The sequence below is a fragment of the Manis javanica genome, chromosome 2 (genome assembly GCF_040802235.1).
Source record: "Manis javanica isolate MJ-LG chromosome 2, MJ_LKY, whole genome shotgun sequence".
NCBI lineage: Eukaryota > Metazoa > Chordata > Mammalia > Pholidota > Manidae > Manis > Manis javanica.
In genome coordinates this window covers 223,947,956-223,964,109 of record NC_133157.1, presented here as the reverse complement: position 1 = coordinate 223,964,109, position 16,154 = coordinate 223,947,956, and the positions used below count along the sequence as shown (strand labels likewise).

General features: G+C 56.4%; 1 protein-coding gene across 6 annotated transcripts in view; it reads right to left on the bottom strand.

Moving 5' to 3' along the window:
* Positions 1-545: 545 nt before the first annotated feature.
* The window catches only part of SLC45A4 (solute carrier family 45 member 4), a 79,558-nt gene continuing 63,949 nt past the window's right edge, over positions 546-16,154 (bottom strand). For 3 of the 6 annotated variants that reach the window (XM_073230251.1, XM_073230255.1, XM_073230252.1), the window contains 6 exons: positions 10,000-10,188; positions 8,044-8,223; positions 6,461-7,473; positions 5,625-5,724; positions 4,887-5,098; positions 546-2,332 (listed from right to left, as the gene is read on the bottom strand). In XM_073230251.1, coding sequence (XP_073086352.1) covers positions 1,973-2,332; positions 4,887-5,098; positions 5,625-5,724; positions 6,461-7,473; positions 8,044-8,223; positions 10,000-10,188 — 2,054 coding nt within the window. In that variant the 3' untranslated portion in view covers positions 546-1,972. Of the gene's footprint in view, positions 2,333-2,436; positions 2,517-4,886; positions 5,099-5,624; positions 5,725-6,460; positions 7,474-8,043; positions 8,224-9,999; positions 10,189-16,154 lie in introns of all 6 variants that reach the window. The other 3 variants (XR_012128613.1, XM_073230254.1, XM_073230253.1) reach the window with 3 other exon arrangements.

Genomic DNA, 16,154 nt, shown 5'->3' with positions numbered 1-16,154 from the left:
CCATGTTCTCCACGTGCGTGGCTCCCTGTTCCCAGCAGTGAGGAGACCCCCTGGAGGACTAGGCCAGCTAAATGGAGGCAGGTACTTGAGACCGACGGTGGACCTGAGAACCAGAGCAGAAGAGGACCCTCACGAAGCCACCAAGGGGGCCGGGCTGCACCTATGTGACCTGCCAAGAGTGCCCTCTGGGGGTGGGAGGGTGGGCAGAGCAGACACCCAGGGGCGGGTCATGCGGGCAGGGGGCAGTTGGAGGTGTGCAGGAATGCCAGAGGGGCTGTCAGGAGGAAGGACGTCCCCTGGCCAAGCACATGACTCACACGGCCATCTCAACTTTCCATAGGTACGGAAAATGTTCATATCTTGGTTCTCTGGGATGCTGGGCTTCCAGGGAGGATTCCCAGCTCGTGGAATGTGTCTGAGGTGGACAGGTGACCCTGGTCCCCAGACACAGAACACAGCCTACAAAGTGCCACCAGCAGCTAAGAGACACGGCAAAACAGAGGCAGGTCAAGGACATTAGACACAGTCATTCCTTCAGATACCCAGAAAATTCAAGTAATTTATTTAAAAACTGCTTAATTTCATCTTGAAATATATATATATATATATATATATATGTATATATATATATTTGCTTTAGAGTGACTATATTGCAGCATGATTTTCATGCATTTAAAGTACTTTATTTAAGAAAACACTGGCTTCAGGCAGCAAAGTATCACAACCGTCTGACCTCATTTGGTGACGCGCAGGCCACCTGCTCCTTGACACCAGTAAGCTTGGCCTGACGGCTCCAAATAAGAAAAGCAGAAACTGCTCAGCTGTGAAGAGGTGGTGGTTTGAATGGCATTTCCCAATAGCCGCAGCATTTGATGAGTGCACCTCCCCAAAGCCCAAGTCCGGCTTCTCTGGGAGCCGGGAACGCTGTGCTGAGTCGCCGGGCACATGAACCCTCCTGTCCCAGATGCGGTCCTCATGATGCACCTGTCTGGCTGCAGTGCCAGGCAGGATGAGCAGGCGGAGAGGTCAGCATTCAGAAGCCTTCCAGCGTGTGTTCACACGTGTGGGCTGCTGCTCCACACATGCCCGAGGTAGGCCTGGCGGTGGGGCTCAAGAGGCAGTTCGAAGCTCTGCCCTCACGATTCCCCAAAAAATGGTCTTAGGTCGAATCAAAGTGCAATGGAGGAGTCCAGAACCTCTCCGGGAGCCTCAGACAAGATGGCGGGGCCAGGGGCCCAGACGCAGACACGCACACGTGGTGTACGCATGGAGATCGCCAGTCCCTGAAGTGGCGTCCCCTGACTGGTGCCCCCCGGGTGGGGTGTCTGGGACCGGCCCTTGCAGATTGCCCTTCCTACCCAGGAGAGGCACCGGGGCCCTGCCTCCCCCCAGCTTTGGTGCGTGGCAGCCCCCACCGCTGCCCGGGGACTCGGAGGAGAGGAGCAGATGCTACTCTTCCAAGAAAGCTTCAGTTTATAAAAATTTTTTCCTAAATAATCGTAATAGTCTCCAACAGCTGCAGCACCAGTGAGCTGTGACGTGACCTGACTGAGCACCCAAGCACCTGGAGGTGTCCGGAGGGAAAACCTGACAGAAACGTCACTGGATCTCAAGTGTTCAGGTGAGATGTAGCAAAGGACACCAGGTATTGTTCTCAATTATAGCTTTGGAAATGCAAAATCTTATTTTCTAAATTGCTTATTGTCTATACTGTAAATCTGGTTTGCAATTTAAAAAACATGCAGAATAAAATATAGAGCTGAAATTAAAAGATTTTCAAATAAAAAAAATTCAAATGATTGTTTTACTCATGGAAAAAGTAATTAGCATGGTATTTTTGCCTAGTGGCTCAAAGCTACCCTACAACTATGGGGCCTCCCCTCCCTTTGTGGAAGAACTCTGGTTCGTGCTGCCAGCAAAGCAAGGCCGGCCAGCCTGCCCTGTCCACCCCGCTGGAATGTGTGCGCGCGGCTCAGACCATCGACTCTGTCTCCACTGGCCCCCGCAGGCCCTCCTTCCGGGACAGCCTCAGGACGGTGGGCTTCTCGCTGCTGCCCCCGCCTTCCCCGGAGGCCCGGGAAGACAGGCCTTTCTGCTCCTCCTTGGTCTCTTCTGGCACCTCTGGGTAGATCACCAGGAACGTGGCTGTGAGGAAGCCCAAGAAAGAGCCCACGGAAGCCACGGTCGGGATGACATGCACAGTCCCGACAGCATCAACCACGCCCCCCAGGGCGGACGCCACCAGGATCTGGGAGATGTAGACCTGGCAGGAGAGGATGGCGCAATCTATGCCAAAGCCACGCTTGGAGTTCCCGGGGCTGTGGTGGACGTACTGCAAGAGAAGAGAGCATGTGGTGAGGACCGCGGGCAGTCGGGCCATCAGGCAGTATTCCCGTGGTTTGCATATCAGCTCAGAAGTCCGGAAACAGAACTTGCCTTCCACTCAGCTGCTTGGCGACCACTCAGCCTGTCTCCCCGACCCCGTCCCACTTCTATTCAACACTGTATTGGAGGTTCTGGCCATTGCAATAAGGCAAGGAAAATAAATAAAACATATTAAGGATTGGAAAGGAAGAAATAAAACTCATTATACATGGATGATGTGACTGTGTAGGTAAGAAAGTGCAAAAGACTCTACAGACATGCTATTGGGACTAAGAGAAGGACATACCTGGTATTTATGGATAGGAAGGCTTAATACAGGCATACCTCATTTTACTGCACTTTCGCAGATATTGGTTTTTGTTTTTTTTTAATACAAACTGAAGGCTTGTGGCAATCCTTTGTCAAGCAAGCCTATTGGAACCATTTTTCCAACAGCATTTGCTCACTTTGTGTCACATTTTGGTAATTCATACAATATTTCAATTATTTTCATTAATACTGTATTTGTTATGGTGACCTGTGATTAGCAATCTTTGCTGCTCTTATTGTAACTGTTCCGGGGCACTACGAACCATACCCATGCATGACAGCGACCACCACCCTGATCAGAAGCCGTCAACATCAAGGCAAGACCCTTTACCACCAAAAGATTATGACTTGCTGATAACTCAGATGATGGTTAGAATTTTTAGCAATAAAGTATCTTTTAATTAAAGTATGTACATTATTTTTGAGACATAATGCTATTCTACACTTAATAGACTACAGCATAGTAAAGCCTAACTTTTATATGGCCTGGGAAACCAAAATGCTCCTCTGACCCACTCTACGTGGCAGCGGTCTGGAACCGAGCCCACACCTCCTCTGAGGTATGCCTGTACTCTAGTTTGTGACTCTCCCTGACTCGATCTATACACTGTATAATCAACGTGTTTTCAGTAAAAAGGCCCAGAAGCTGATTACAACATTTAGATGAAAAGGGTCAAGGACAGCCAAGACAATCTCGAAGACAAGGTAGAAGGACTTATACAGCAGGTTCCAAGGTCTGATGATAAACTATTCGGAACAGTGGGATGTGTGTCCCAGGACAGACAGACCAATGGAAGAGAACACAGAGACCAGAGATGCTGCCCCCACAGATGGACACCCGGCTTTTGACAAAGATGGTGTGGCAGTGAGGGTGGGGAACATGTCCCCTTACAATGAGCGGCACAGGGCCACATGGGGAAACAAAGTCATGTGCTTCTACTGCAACACGCGCACACATAATCTACCCCAGCCAGGCTGCAAGTGCACAGCGGACGTGGCGAGAATGCCCCCTGCAGCCCTATCGGCACTGACCCCACAAGGAGAAACTGAATGCTAGCAGCCGCAGGATAGTGAACAAACGGCAGCCGCACAGTGGGATGTGGAAAGGAATGGCGTGCCACGTGCAAGCACAGGGGAACCAGACAGGAGGTGCAGGACAAACAGCAGACTTCCAGTCACATCAGGTCAAATGCCAGCAAGACAGGCGTGTGGGGTCAGAAGTCAGGACAAAGAGGCCCTCGTGCTGTTTCTGGGTCTGCACTGGTTTTACAAGAATGTTTCCCAAACATCCATCAAAGCTGTTTGTTTACAATCTGTACTTTTCTGTAGTCATGTTATACTTTTGATTAAAAAGTTTACTTAAAAAATAATGGTATTATTTAGATATTTATTAGTTTGGTATTTGGTAGGCACCTAATCACAGCAAATTTATTTTGTTTTAATGACTGTGTAAGAGATTAGAAAATTAAACATAGTTTAGGTTTAGAAAGAAAGAGACATAGGCTTTTCTGTGTTTCTCTCTTTCCCTTTGAAGGGTCATATTTTAAGTCCGAGAAGATGGTTTATATCTGAGCTGTGGCTACTGAGCATTTTGAAAGGTGGCTGGTCTGAATTGAGAGGTGCTGTAGGTATAAAATAAACAGTGAATTTCAAGGACTTGGTTGAGAATGCAAAACACCTCAATTTTGAATATTGAGTTAAATAAAATATTCTACTACAATTGATTTTACCTGTCTTTTCACTTCTTAAATGTAGCTACTGAAGTGTGGCCTTGCAAAGTGGTCTGCCTTCTATCCCACAGAACAGTGCAGGTCCAACATCCCCTCCTTCGGGGCGTGGCTGAGTGGGAAGGGGATCAGAGGGGTCAGGCAGCCTCCCACACCCCGAAACCAAGCCTGGGAAGTGCACCTCAAGCCTTCAGGCAGGAGCCAGCAGGGGGCAGTTGAAGGTGCAGGCCCTCTGTGACCAGGAGCCCATGCTTTCGACTGAACCAGGGAGGTGGCAGTGCTGCTGGCTATTTCGGGGGGGCCATCTGTGTCTTGCATGCCCCCATGCAGAAGGCGTGGAGCCCTGCCTAGATCTGAGCCGAGAAGGAGCCAGGTGTGCCTCATGATGCGCCCCTGGGTATGCTCCCAGCTGGTGACCCTGTGCCCTGCTGCCTTGCACCCAGCCCCCAGCCGCTGCACACGCACCTCCTTGGTGTCATGATACTGCCCCAGCAGGGTGTAGGGGCAGTAGGAGATGCTCATGGAGACAATGCCCATGGTGCCGATCATGACCATGGCCACGTAGACGTTGGCGAACATGGCCATTACGGCCGTGCCGATGGAGAAGCCCAGCGTCCCCAGCACGTAGATGACCCTGATGCTCAGGTCGTAGTTGTCCAAGTACTTCTGTAACAGGGCTGCAGAGAGAGCATGGCCACAGGACAGTGACCGACGGGCAAGCCCAGCAATCGGTGTGCTCCCTCCTCTCCTGTCGCCCTGACCCACACCCCACAGGACAGAACTGTGCCTCAAGTGAAGGTCTCTCCCCAGCTGACCACTCCCACAGCCACTCTGTCGGCAGGCCCCAAAGGCACCAAGTGCCCTCACGTAGGGCCCAAGCTGCCCACACCACCTCTCCTGCCCTCCTGGCTCCGACAGCCAGACCCGTCCTGGGCTCAGAGGCACAGGTCCTGCAGTCCTGCTGGCGCCCTAAGCCCACCCCTGGTGAAGAGCCCCTGGGCAGGCAGGGGTATGGAACACCCAGTTCTGGCATTAGGCAATGGTGGCCTTTCCCTAAGGTGGGGACACACATGTGCCCAAGCCTCTGTCCCTGATGGGTGGCCTTGTTTAGTCGCCAGGGCCCGCCTGACAGCAGGATGCCCTCACCCGTGTCTGGGCGCTGAGAGTTTCCTGGGCTGTGTGGTCTGGCTCACTGTCACTCACCTGAGCAGATTGCACCAGTAGCTGCATAAATGACCAGGCCCCAGCAGCCCATCTTCACGCCGGCGTTGTAGGCCTGCCAGGCAGTCGAGTTGGAGGGGGCCTGTTCCAGAAATGACACTAGGGTTCAGGGGGCAGGGACCATGTGCCAACCCTCTGGGCAAAAGAGCACTTCACATCTTGCCTGAATGTGACCTGCTTGTGCCAGGAGAGCTGATAAGCTCCACACTGAAGAGGCCACCAGACCGCCGGCTCAGGTTCCGAGCAGATGTCTGCCCCCCTCCCCACCCCCACCCGGGTCTGGGCTGATTTGACCCGAAGCTCCTGCCTCTGCCCGCCTGGAGCACAAAGGTGACATGAAGGAATTCAGACCAGGAGGCGAGGGGAGGCCCAGAGCAGGCGGCCTGAGACATGCTGACGTCACCGTGGCTCCGTGGCCCAATTGCCCGCAGGTGTGAGCTGGCCAGTACCACAGGACACAGCAGCAGCACCCCGCTGAGCCCGGCCATGAGCAAGAACAGGTCCCTGGTTGAAGCCACTAAGTTCAGGGGCAGGTAGGACGACAGCACAGCTGAAGCAATGCCTGGTGGCAGCCTCAGAGCGCTCCTGCCCCGGCTAAAGCCCTTGGTGTTTCTGCTGTTCACCATGGACCTCTGGCCACATGAACGGGGCACATGCTGGCCAGCTGCCCATGTCCGCCTCCCACCCCTGTATCACGTGGGTGCTGGGGCTCCAGCGGGTGGCAGGAAGCAGCCTTGGGAGTGGCCACCCTGTGATGTGCCAGCTGTCACCACTGCCGAGCCTGCACCCCAGTGCCAGGAACGGGGCCCGGGGCTCACCTTGGGGTTCCCTTCAAAGATGACCTGGCCCATGAAATCAGTGTAGAACACGGCCTCGGCAATGACGGAGAACCAGGTGAGCAGGTGGCAGAGACACAGCCGCATCAGCTCCTTGGGCATCTTGAGCATGGACAGCCAGAGCAGCCGCACGGAGGTCTCGCCCTCGCCCTCCTCGCTCTCCGTGTCCCCACTGGACGTGGTGGCCCCACTCTGGTTCCGGTGCCGGCACCGCTGGCGCTGCTGTAGGTCGTGCAAGTCACTCATGCTGCGCGAGGGCTTGATGAGGACCACGGCGTTGGCCCGCCGGTAGCGGTAGCAGTGGGACCCAATCTTGCCGTAGTAGGAGAAGGTGCTGGAGGCCTGCCGGCGGAACATGTGCCTTCGCCGCCTCATGGTGCCGGCTGTGGCCGAGGGCTTCCCGTCGGCCCTGGAGCAGCTGCCGAGGCCATCTCTTGGTGGGGAGCCGCTTCCATTCGGGACTTTGGTTTCATTCAAGTGATTATCGAGCAGTGTCTCATCCTCCTTGGCGGGTTCCCTGAGCAGTGAGGGCAGGGGGGGCAGCTCGGCCTCGGCGAGCTCTTGGCTGGTGCTGCGCGGGGTGCTGGGGGAGGAGGCGTCGTGGAAGGTGGACGGCTCGATGTCGTGCAGGAAGAGCAGCTCGGGCCCCAGGTCCAGGGTGGCGTCCGGCACGTGCAGCACCGAGTCGCTCTTGCTGCGCACCATGTCCACGTCCAGGTAGTCCAGGGGCAGCTCGTGCTCTGACTGCACCTCGTCGGGGAACAAGGCGCTGCGGTGGGCGGCGGGGCCCAGGGTGGCGGCCACCTCCCCGCTCCGCTCCTGCTGGGGGCTGTACTGCTCCTCCTCAATGCTCAGCAGGTGCAGGGCCACTGACACGGTGAAGACGATGGCCACGAAGAAGAAGAGCACTTGGTTCTGCGTGTGGAACCAGGTGCCCAGGAAGGTCTGCGTCCAGTCCAGGCCCCCCAGCACGTAGCCGATGGCCCCACCAAGGCCTGGGCAGGCAGGAGGAGACAGAAGCGGCCAGTGAGTGGTGCAGGGACCTCGACCCCCCATGGAAGGCAGGCCAGGAAAGATCTAGCAGGGAGTTCACCCTCAAGGGGGAGCAGGGCCAGCACTAGCTACGTCATCACGAATCGGGACACAAGATTTGGGGATGGACAGTGAGGAAACGATCGGAAAAGAAAAGCAAACTGTCTGGCCTCAGAGATTCCCGCGCTGTAAATTAGGAACAGGCGACCGTTGGGATGGGGCACAAGTGGCTACCCCGACTCCTTGTGGTACTGACTGCTGTCCCCTGTGCTCAGGAAAGCGGCACTCCCAATGGATGGGAAGGGGCTGGTCGCAGGAAGTGGTTGGCACAGGGCCTGCTCCCTGCCCTGGCCGCCGGCACTGGAGGTGGAGCCCCAGCAGGCTGTGGGGACGTCCTGGGATGCTAGGGACATTGCCGGGGGGCCGGCCCTGGGGCATGGGAATGCTCGCCCTGGGAGCAGCTTCCTGACGCCGGTGGTCCCCGGGCAGGCCAGGTGAGGGCAGGGGTGTTAGGGCAGCAGGTATACTCTCACCGGCAGAAAAGGCGTGGATGTTGAGGGCCATGTCCTGCTCCTCACTGTCGACCACGTCCAGCAGGTAGGCACGGATGGGCCCCTCGGTGGCATCGGCACTGAAATCCAGGACCACCACTCCCAGCACCGTGAGGACGATGCCAATGGGCTGCCGGGTGGGGACATCGCCGAGGGACAGACCTGACGCAGCACACGCAGTGGTCAGGTCTGGGCTGACCTGAGCGCAGGTCCCGTCCGGGGGGCCGGTGACGACTGGAAGGGGGCATGTTCTGGGCACAGACTCAGAATAGGAGACATCGTCTCCAGATCTGCTGTCTGCAAGGCTTTTTCCTCCCTAATCACATTCAATGAACCTCGAAGAGCTGACTTACCTTTACATTTTGCGTCTAAAAAGAGGAGAGTGGTACTTCTACCCACCTTGTCTGGGGCCAGGGGCTGTGTCAGGAGCACTGCCTGAGCATTAGCAAGGGAGTGTGACCGGTGACACATTCCGTCATGCACACCGACACGCACGCCCTGCGTGTGGGGTTCCGCGCCGGTGCCTCACAAGGGAGGGTGCACCCACCCAGCCATGTGCAGGACCCCCCCTCCAGGCTGACGTTAGGGAAGCCACACTCCCCGCCAGCACACCATGGTTTCACAGGCCTTCCGGAGGACGACCCTGAATGTCTTATTGGTGCTACTTGCTAAGCATGTGTGTATTTTCCAATCTGCTTCACAGAGAATTAACCCTGGAGGGCGGGCACTCACAATCCCGCGCGGCAGACTGCGTGGGCGGCATCCACCCAGCCCTGCGCCCGACTCCCTCTCTGTGGGAGGTCGGCCTCTGAAGGAAATAAGGCCTAGACTCACCCCTTCCACGGGGAGCTGTCCAGTCTAACTGTCTGAGCGGCTCAGGTCCAGAAGTATGTCATAAGCGGAAGAGGCAAACAGCCTCACTTTTCACACAATTCCTCCGTAAGTAGGCTGTGCACCCCCAAAGGAAGCTGGTCACACTCTAAGCCCCACCTGCCGCAGGCGAGTGCATCTCTGAATCCAAGGCCGAATTGTTAATTAAGCCCAGAAGCTGAGCTACAGCTGGTTTACTAGACTCGGCTACCCGTGGGCCCACAGTCTGGGCTGGCCCCAAAGTGCCACAGAGCAGTTGGCATGCAGACAAACCCACCCCATGTGGGGTGCAAGGCAGGGGGCTTCTGACCGGAGCTCTCTGCTGGCCACCCTGACCCTGAGCAGAAAGCCCCGATTGGGATGGGACCACCCTGAGGACAGCCTTGAGAAAGCCGCCATTCTCCCCAGGTACCAGCAGGAAGGGGCAGCTGCTCCCCAGGGCCAGGGGACAGCCAGAGAGGGACAGCAGCCCCCTGGCTCTGGCGCGTCCCCACACAGGCCCCCAGACGCCGAGTGCGGCACCCACAATGCCAGGTCACCCGCGGCCGCTGCTGAGCGTCCAGCACTGTGACCTCCATCTGAAGGGCGCAGACGGGGTGAGCTGGCAGGCAGCAGCACCAAGATCCAGCCGGTCTCGAAATGTCACTGCCAGAAAGCAAGGCTTTGTTTCTTAACACTCTGAAGGGCACCCTCAGGGCAAAAACTATTTTCCCACATATGGTCGCTTTCATTAAGAACACCACCACAAAAAGGCAAAACAAAACGTTAGCAATGAAAAAGAAAAACAAGTATAGAACTAAGTCTGGATGTTTTCAATACCAAATCTAAGAAAGGAGAAGAAAGAAAAGATAATTTGTGAAATAATGCTGGAAACAGGACGTGGTGTCTGATACGCATTAAAAACAAACGGGTCACAACAGGAAGCGCTTCCCTGTGAACAGGTTCCTGCGGCTTTCCCACGTGGGGCCTGGCTCTGGGACGAGGGGGGCTGGGCTTGCGGGAGCCCCACGCCACCCCGAGCCCTTCAACATCACACTCTGCCGGGTGCGGAGCTGGCAGGGCACTTACCGATGGCAGAGCCATTAAGGAACAGGGCCACGCCGAAGAGCACGCCCACACAGAGGGCCAGGATGAAGGGCCGCCGGCGGCCCCAGCTCAGGGTGCATCGGTCGCTGGCAGAGCCGATGAGGGGTGTGAAGATGAGGCCGAGGATGGGGCTCAGGAACCAGGTAAGACTGTAGTACTGCTCCGGAAGGCCTGCAAGACACGTGGCCATCAGGTGCAGGCACGCAGATGTCCACACTTGTAGACCCACCCACCCCGGTCTGCTCCAGCGGCACAGAGACAGGGTGCCACTGTGTGCACATGCGTGCCATTAAGAGTCCTGAGGGCGAACGTTCCTACCTGCAGGCCCACAGGCACACACTACGCACAGGGATCTCGGGCAGGCTGCACACATGTGGAGGGTGTTAGCCAGGGCCCACACACGGCAGGCACCCATGGGTGGCTGTGGCTCAAGGTTGAGACCCTGTTGCCAGTGTGGACCTGGGCCTAGGGTCTCCCAGACTACTTGATACCACCCCACAGGCAGTAGGCTCTGAGCTGTCACCCACAACAAGGGTAGGACAAGGACTGCAGTTCAGAGAGCACGAGGACCACGGCCAGCACCCCAGGCTCCACCGGCCGGCACCCATCCCGGGGGTCCCAGGGAGGGGCCATGCGGCCCCTGACATGCTGAACGATCCAGCAGTGGGCTTCTGAGAGGCGCCGAGGGGTGGCAGGAGGGGAGCCCCAGTGTGCCCCCAGCTGGAACCAAGGGCTCGCACCTGGCACCTGATGATCGCTCTCATGTACTCCCCCTGACCCTATGGACGGGGAGTCTGAGACTCAGACCAGGTAATCCGCCCGGGGTCACACAGTGAGAATGTGGGATTCCGAGGATTTGAACCCAGCGCTGCCTGGTCTCCAAGTCCACACCCCCCACACCCGTGCTGCTGCCCTCATACAAACCCAACACACATTGCCAGGGAGCCAAGAGCCGAGTCCAGCGCGTTAACATTAACGTGCTGGAGCACAACACAAAGCGGGCACGCACGGGCTGAGTCCTGCACACGCCGGGCACAGAGGCGCCCGCACCACGGTTCCATTCCTTTGACACCCAAAGTGGCTAAAGGGGCCTCTGTGGGCAGCAGCCAGGCTGCAAGTGGCCTTGGGAGGGGCAGGGCCGGCACATGCCATTCTCGATCTGGATAGGGTTGGTGGTGACACTTCACCCAGCCGGAGGCTTGGATACGCACCCGCATCCCTCAGAGGGAGGCTTACTCGTGAGAGGCGCTCTGGCGCGGCGGCCAGTCAGCTGGCCAGCACTCTGCAGGGCCGAAGGCGCCGGGAAATGGGGCTTGGTGGGACTGCTAAGGAAAATAAACTTCGTAAGAGGAGGGAAGCACCTTTCAAAATCCTTGTCGATGTGCCCACTAAAACACCGATTCATTCAGTCTGGAATATAAGGTGTCTGTTTCCACCTTTACACACACACGACTGCAGGAAGGGTGAATTCTGTTCCTACTTCAAGTCAGCAGAACATATAATGTTTCAGGAAATGAGAAGCCTGCTGAGGGTCCCGTCAATGAGCTGTGGTTTCCATGGTAGCCTGCTTGCTTGTCTTTCATCATCAGTCAGGCAGTGGGGACAGGCCACACTGACACTAGCCACATCCAGTAATACACATTGTCAAGCCCCGAGTTCCTCCAAAATGGCTCCTAACGAAACCACTTGGTGTGTGTGTGATGAAGTCAGCTTCAGAGAGAACAGAGAGCATCCCTACCCCCAGGTTCAGTCTTACTTTTATTGAGACTGTTAAACGTGTCACTTGACCGACAAATGCCGGCTGGCCCGGTGACAGCTGCAGCACAGATGTAGGTGCGCACGCACAGATGCACACGCCACTGACTCCCTGCTGTGCCTGCCTTCTGTCCTCGGGTCCTGGCCTCCTGCTCAGGCATGGAGTGCTGTGTTTCCTGGGCGCCCCTCACCAATTCCTGCCTCCTGCCTGGTTCCTGTTGGCACTCTGAGGGGTCACCCACTCAGGAGGCCCCCCCATGTGCCTGTGGCTCCCACTCACCTGGGCACACACCACTGTTGCTCTATTTCTACACCTTCTGAACAACCTGTATGCTTTCCTAAGAAACAGTGCACCCCTGAACACAGGGCCTGGGTTATTCCTCCCTGCCTGGTACAGGACCCACAGAGGGGTTCATGTTTCCTGAACTGAATCAAACCGTGAGACGCATCTGCAGGGCCAGTTGGACGATACAACCCGGACCCCTGCTAACCCACCTCTGGGCTGGAGACGCTGACCCCTGACCTTGCTTGGTCCAGTCTCTGGCTGCAGTGGCCCAGTCATGCCTGGAGACTCCTCACCGCAGAGCCTGCAGTCTGCCCCGTTACCAAACCTTCCTGACAAACCCACTCTCTGCAGTGAGATGAGTGCGCCTGGTTTCTGTCCTCGCCCACCCGTGTGCCCACCTCCAGGGCTCTCCCCTCCTCCCTGAAGACCTGATTGTTCACCTGGACCATGTCCTGGGAGCCTCAAGAGTCATCTTTGGTTTCTGCAGCATTTCTTAGAGAGATCTGATGACAAATGCTCTCAGATTTTATCTAAAATCTGTTTCACTTCTACTCTTTAAAGGTAACTTTGCTGGATACAGAATTCTGGGTTACTTTTATTCCCTAAAGTCCCCCCACTTTCTGCCAGCCTCCCTGTCTGGAGAAGGCTGTGACACCCCACCTGACTGTGGGTGCAGAACGCACCTTTTCCCCTCTGGGAGCTTTCACGGCGTCTGCAGCTGTTTGGCTGTGATGAGTCCAAGCAAGGTTTTCTTTACATTTATCCTGCTTGGGGTTCACTGAACTCCATGACTTAAATCTTTCACCAAATTTAGGAAATTCTCCATTATTTCTTCAAATTTTTTATGCCCCATTTTCTATTTCCTCTCTCCTGGGACTCCAATTACACCTCTGACGCCTTTCCACTGTTTCCTGCAGCTCCATTCATTTCCTTTCCAGCTTCGTTCTCTCTCTTCTTGATATTAAAACATTTCTACTGACCAGTCCCCTCAGCCCACTGAATCCTTCTGCCAGCATCTCCAATCTGCTCTTAAACCTTGTTAATTTTCTATTTCAGATACTGTGCTTTGCAGTTCCAGAATTTCCATTTGGTATCCTTTTTTAATAGCGTCTACTTTCTATTGCTATCTCCTCCTTTCCTCTATGCCCTTGAGCAGGTCACACATGCCTGTCTGTAATTCCAGCCTGAGTCATCATAGCAGTGTCTACATTGTTGCCTTTTCTCGAGTAAAGGTCACTTTTTCCACACATCTAATAATACTGAGTTGTACCCTAGACATCGCCAATGACTTATTACAGAGATTCTACATTATATAACATTCCTTTGAAGAGTGCTGATACTTTTATTTTAAAAACAATTAACCTGTTTGGACTCAAAACTGGTAACTGTCTCCCCTGCAAAGGAGAGGCAGCAAAAACTGCCGGAAAGAACTGTTCCTTGGAGATGGCCTCAGCGGGAGGCTTGAGCAGTGGCCAAGTGCTCCCGTGGCCACAGCCAGTCATCACCTCAGTGCAACCTGCCCAGCACCACCCCTTCGGCGACTCACACAGACATCCCTGAGCTCAGTGCAGAAGGCCACCCCGTGGTGGGAGGTGTGCCCTGGCCCCCGCCTCTGTCAGCAACTGTCCATTGCATTCCCTCCCCAACAGGAGGCCAGGACACTGTCCTAGGCAGGGCTGGCAATCATGAAATGGCAGAGTCTGGCTGGCGCAAAGCCCAGGCTCCTCCCCTGTCCGTGCTCCAACCTGGATGTGTGTGGAGAAGCTGCCGTGCAAGGTGGCAGGGAAGACAGCAATCTTCGCCAAAGGCGCACCCCCCCCCTTCACCAGAAACAAAGTTTCTTGCTCCCAGGTGAACAGATCCTTGGAACGAGCAGAAGCCTGCCATGACTGTGGGACAGCTCTCCGTGCCCAAAAGACCCCAGAAATGCCGGGTGGTGGCACCTGGGCCCAAAGGTGCCATCCTGCCATAGCTCATCCTGCCATAGCTCGTGCCATAGCAGAGCTGTGGGAAGCGATGTTTATGCTTTTGGGTGCCCTGGCACGGCTGCGCAGGTAAAGCATGCCTAGCACATGCTCGTCCCAACGTAACAGCTTCTCAAGCTCAAGTGTAGCATCCCGGAGCCAGTGAGACTCCGGGTCACGGTCCCCTGCAGACCGGAGGCGCCTTCTGCCCCAAACAGCTTTTCGGTGAGCTGCTCTCTGTTAAGCTGGCTAAAGGTAACCTTCCCGAGCAGAAGCACCAGGGCCTCATGCAGTGGCTTGTGGGGTCTGTTGAGATAGCCTGCGCTGGGGGGCAAGGCCCCGAGCTGTCCAGATAACTTCTGGCCTTCCAGGGACAGGGCTGACAGGCACGGCCTGGGAATGTCTGTCATTCCTTTCTGAAAACAGGCAACTAACTGAACAAAAACAGTTCATGCAATTTAAACCAAATCTTAGAAACACATTAAGAAATTTGTCAAGCCTGGTGCTGGTGAGCAATTCACCCCAAATACCTGTGTCCTACTTGCCCAGAAAAACCACTGTTGACAGGTATCATGCTGCCCGGAGCTCTGACCAGCCTCAGGAGGGAGTGGAGGGCTGCAGGGGCTGACTGTCCCCTGTTCCAAACTGACACGACACAGGAAAGCTCCAGCTCCGGGACACCGGCTCCGGGACAGGGATGAGGCCGAGGCGGCACATGCCCAGGGCCTGGCAGTGGCTCTCATCCTTCAGGGACCAAGGCAAAGGGCCAGGAGCAAGCCACCTGGCCTGGGCGTCAGCGCCTCGGCCTGCCTGCCGCTCCAGTGTCCCCGGGACCCAGCACACCGCCACCCCCTCCCCTCCCACCTGTGCAAAGCTGACAGCTGCTGTGCTGGGCCAGGGTATCTCCCCTGCTTAATGGGGCAGTTCTGTTTCCCCTTCATGCCCCTACGAACTCCTCCCCACCTCCAGGTCCCCCACCTTCTGCAGGCTGGCCTACTCCACGGCGCCCTCAGAGCTGCCTGCTGGGGGTCACCACGGCCACCACCTGCCAGCCCAGCTGGTCCTCACGTGTCAGACTTGGCCAAGAGCCCCATGTGGGCAGTGTGCTAGCATAGGTGCCCACCTCCAGCCAGTGCCAAAACCATGTGCTGGGTGAGGATGTCGCTGGGCAGCAGTGCCCAAGCCCCCGCCAGGCACCACCGGGCCTGGCATTCTCATCCCACCTGGGCAGGGCCCCCTCGATGTCCGCACCATTTCCCCGCCCCTATTTCAGGTCGGTGCTCAGCCCGCCTGAGCGTCGGAGGCCCCCACCCCCTGGGCCTCAGTTCTGGGGACCTGTCCCTCCACATGTGCTGCCAACCACTGAGGCCCCCACTCCAATGCCCAGTGAGCTCCTCATGCTCAGTGGCCTTTGGTGGCTCGTGACTTTAAAGCTTGGGATCAGGGGGCAGCTGGATCTGGTCCTCAGGCGAAACTCTTGCCAAGTCCAGCAGCTTCTGGACTTCCATTCTTCATCTGTCCCTCCTACGTGGGCACCCCAGAGTGTCTACACATACAGGCCTCCTGCAGAGGGAGCCAGAGAGCAGAGGCTGCAGAGACCAGGAGCTGGTCTGGCCACAGGAGGAGGGGCAGCCCTGCGGCAGCGTCTCTTTCTTCTCCCCAGTTCTCCTGAAGGGAAAGTCTAGTCCGCAGAGAACCGGCAAGCGCCTATGCTCCGTGGTCAGGGCACAGGGACAGCTGGAGGCACCCAGCGCCGGGCACACCACAGTGGCCGGGGACATTGGGCAGCAGCTGCGTGTGGGCAGGAACAATGAACATTTCCCACTCACCCCGAGAACAGACCTCCAGGGCGAAGTGAGGCAGCTGGCACGGCACAGCAGTGGGAACGGCGTCCCTGGTGCCCCCAGCCAGCCGCTGGGACGCCTCTGACAAGGCATTTCCCAGCAAGGCTCTAAACAAACACAACACCGGCCCCCAGTAAATAATTTTTGTTTTCTTCCAGGCAAAAGCTGAACAACAATGGTGGGACCAGGAAGGCTCCCCGTTCACAGGAAACACTCAGTGTGTCACCGCTGCTCCGGGGCTGTGTGAGGTCACAGGCGACGGCAGCCACGCTCGGTCACGCGCAGTGG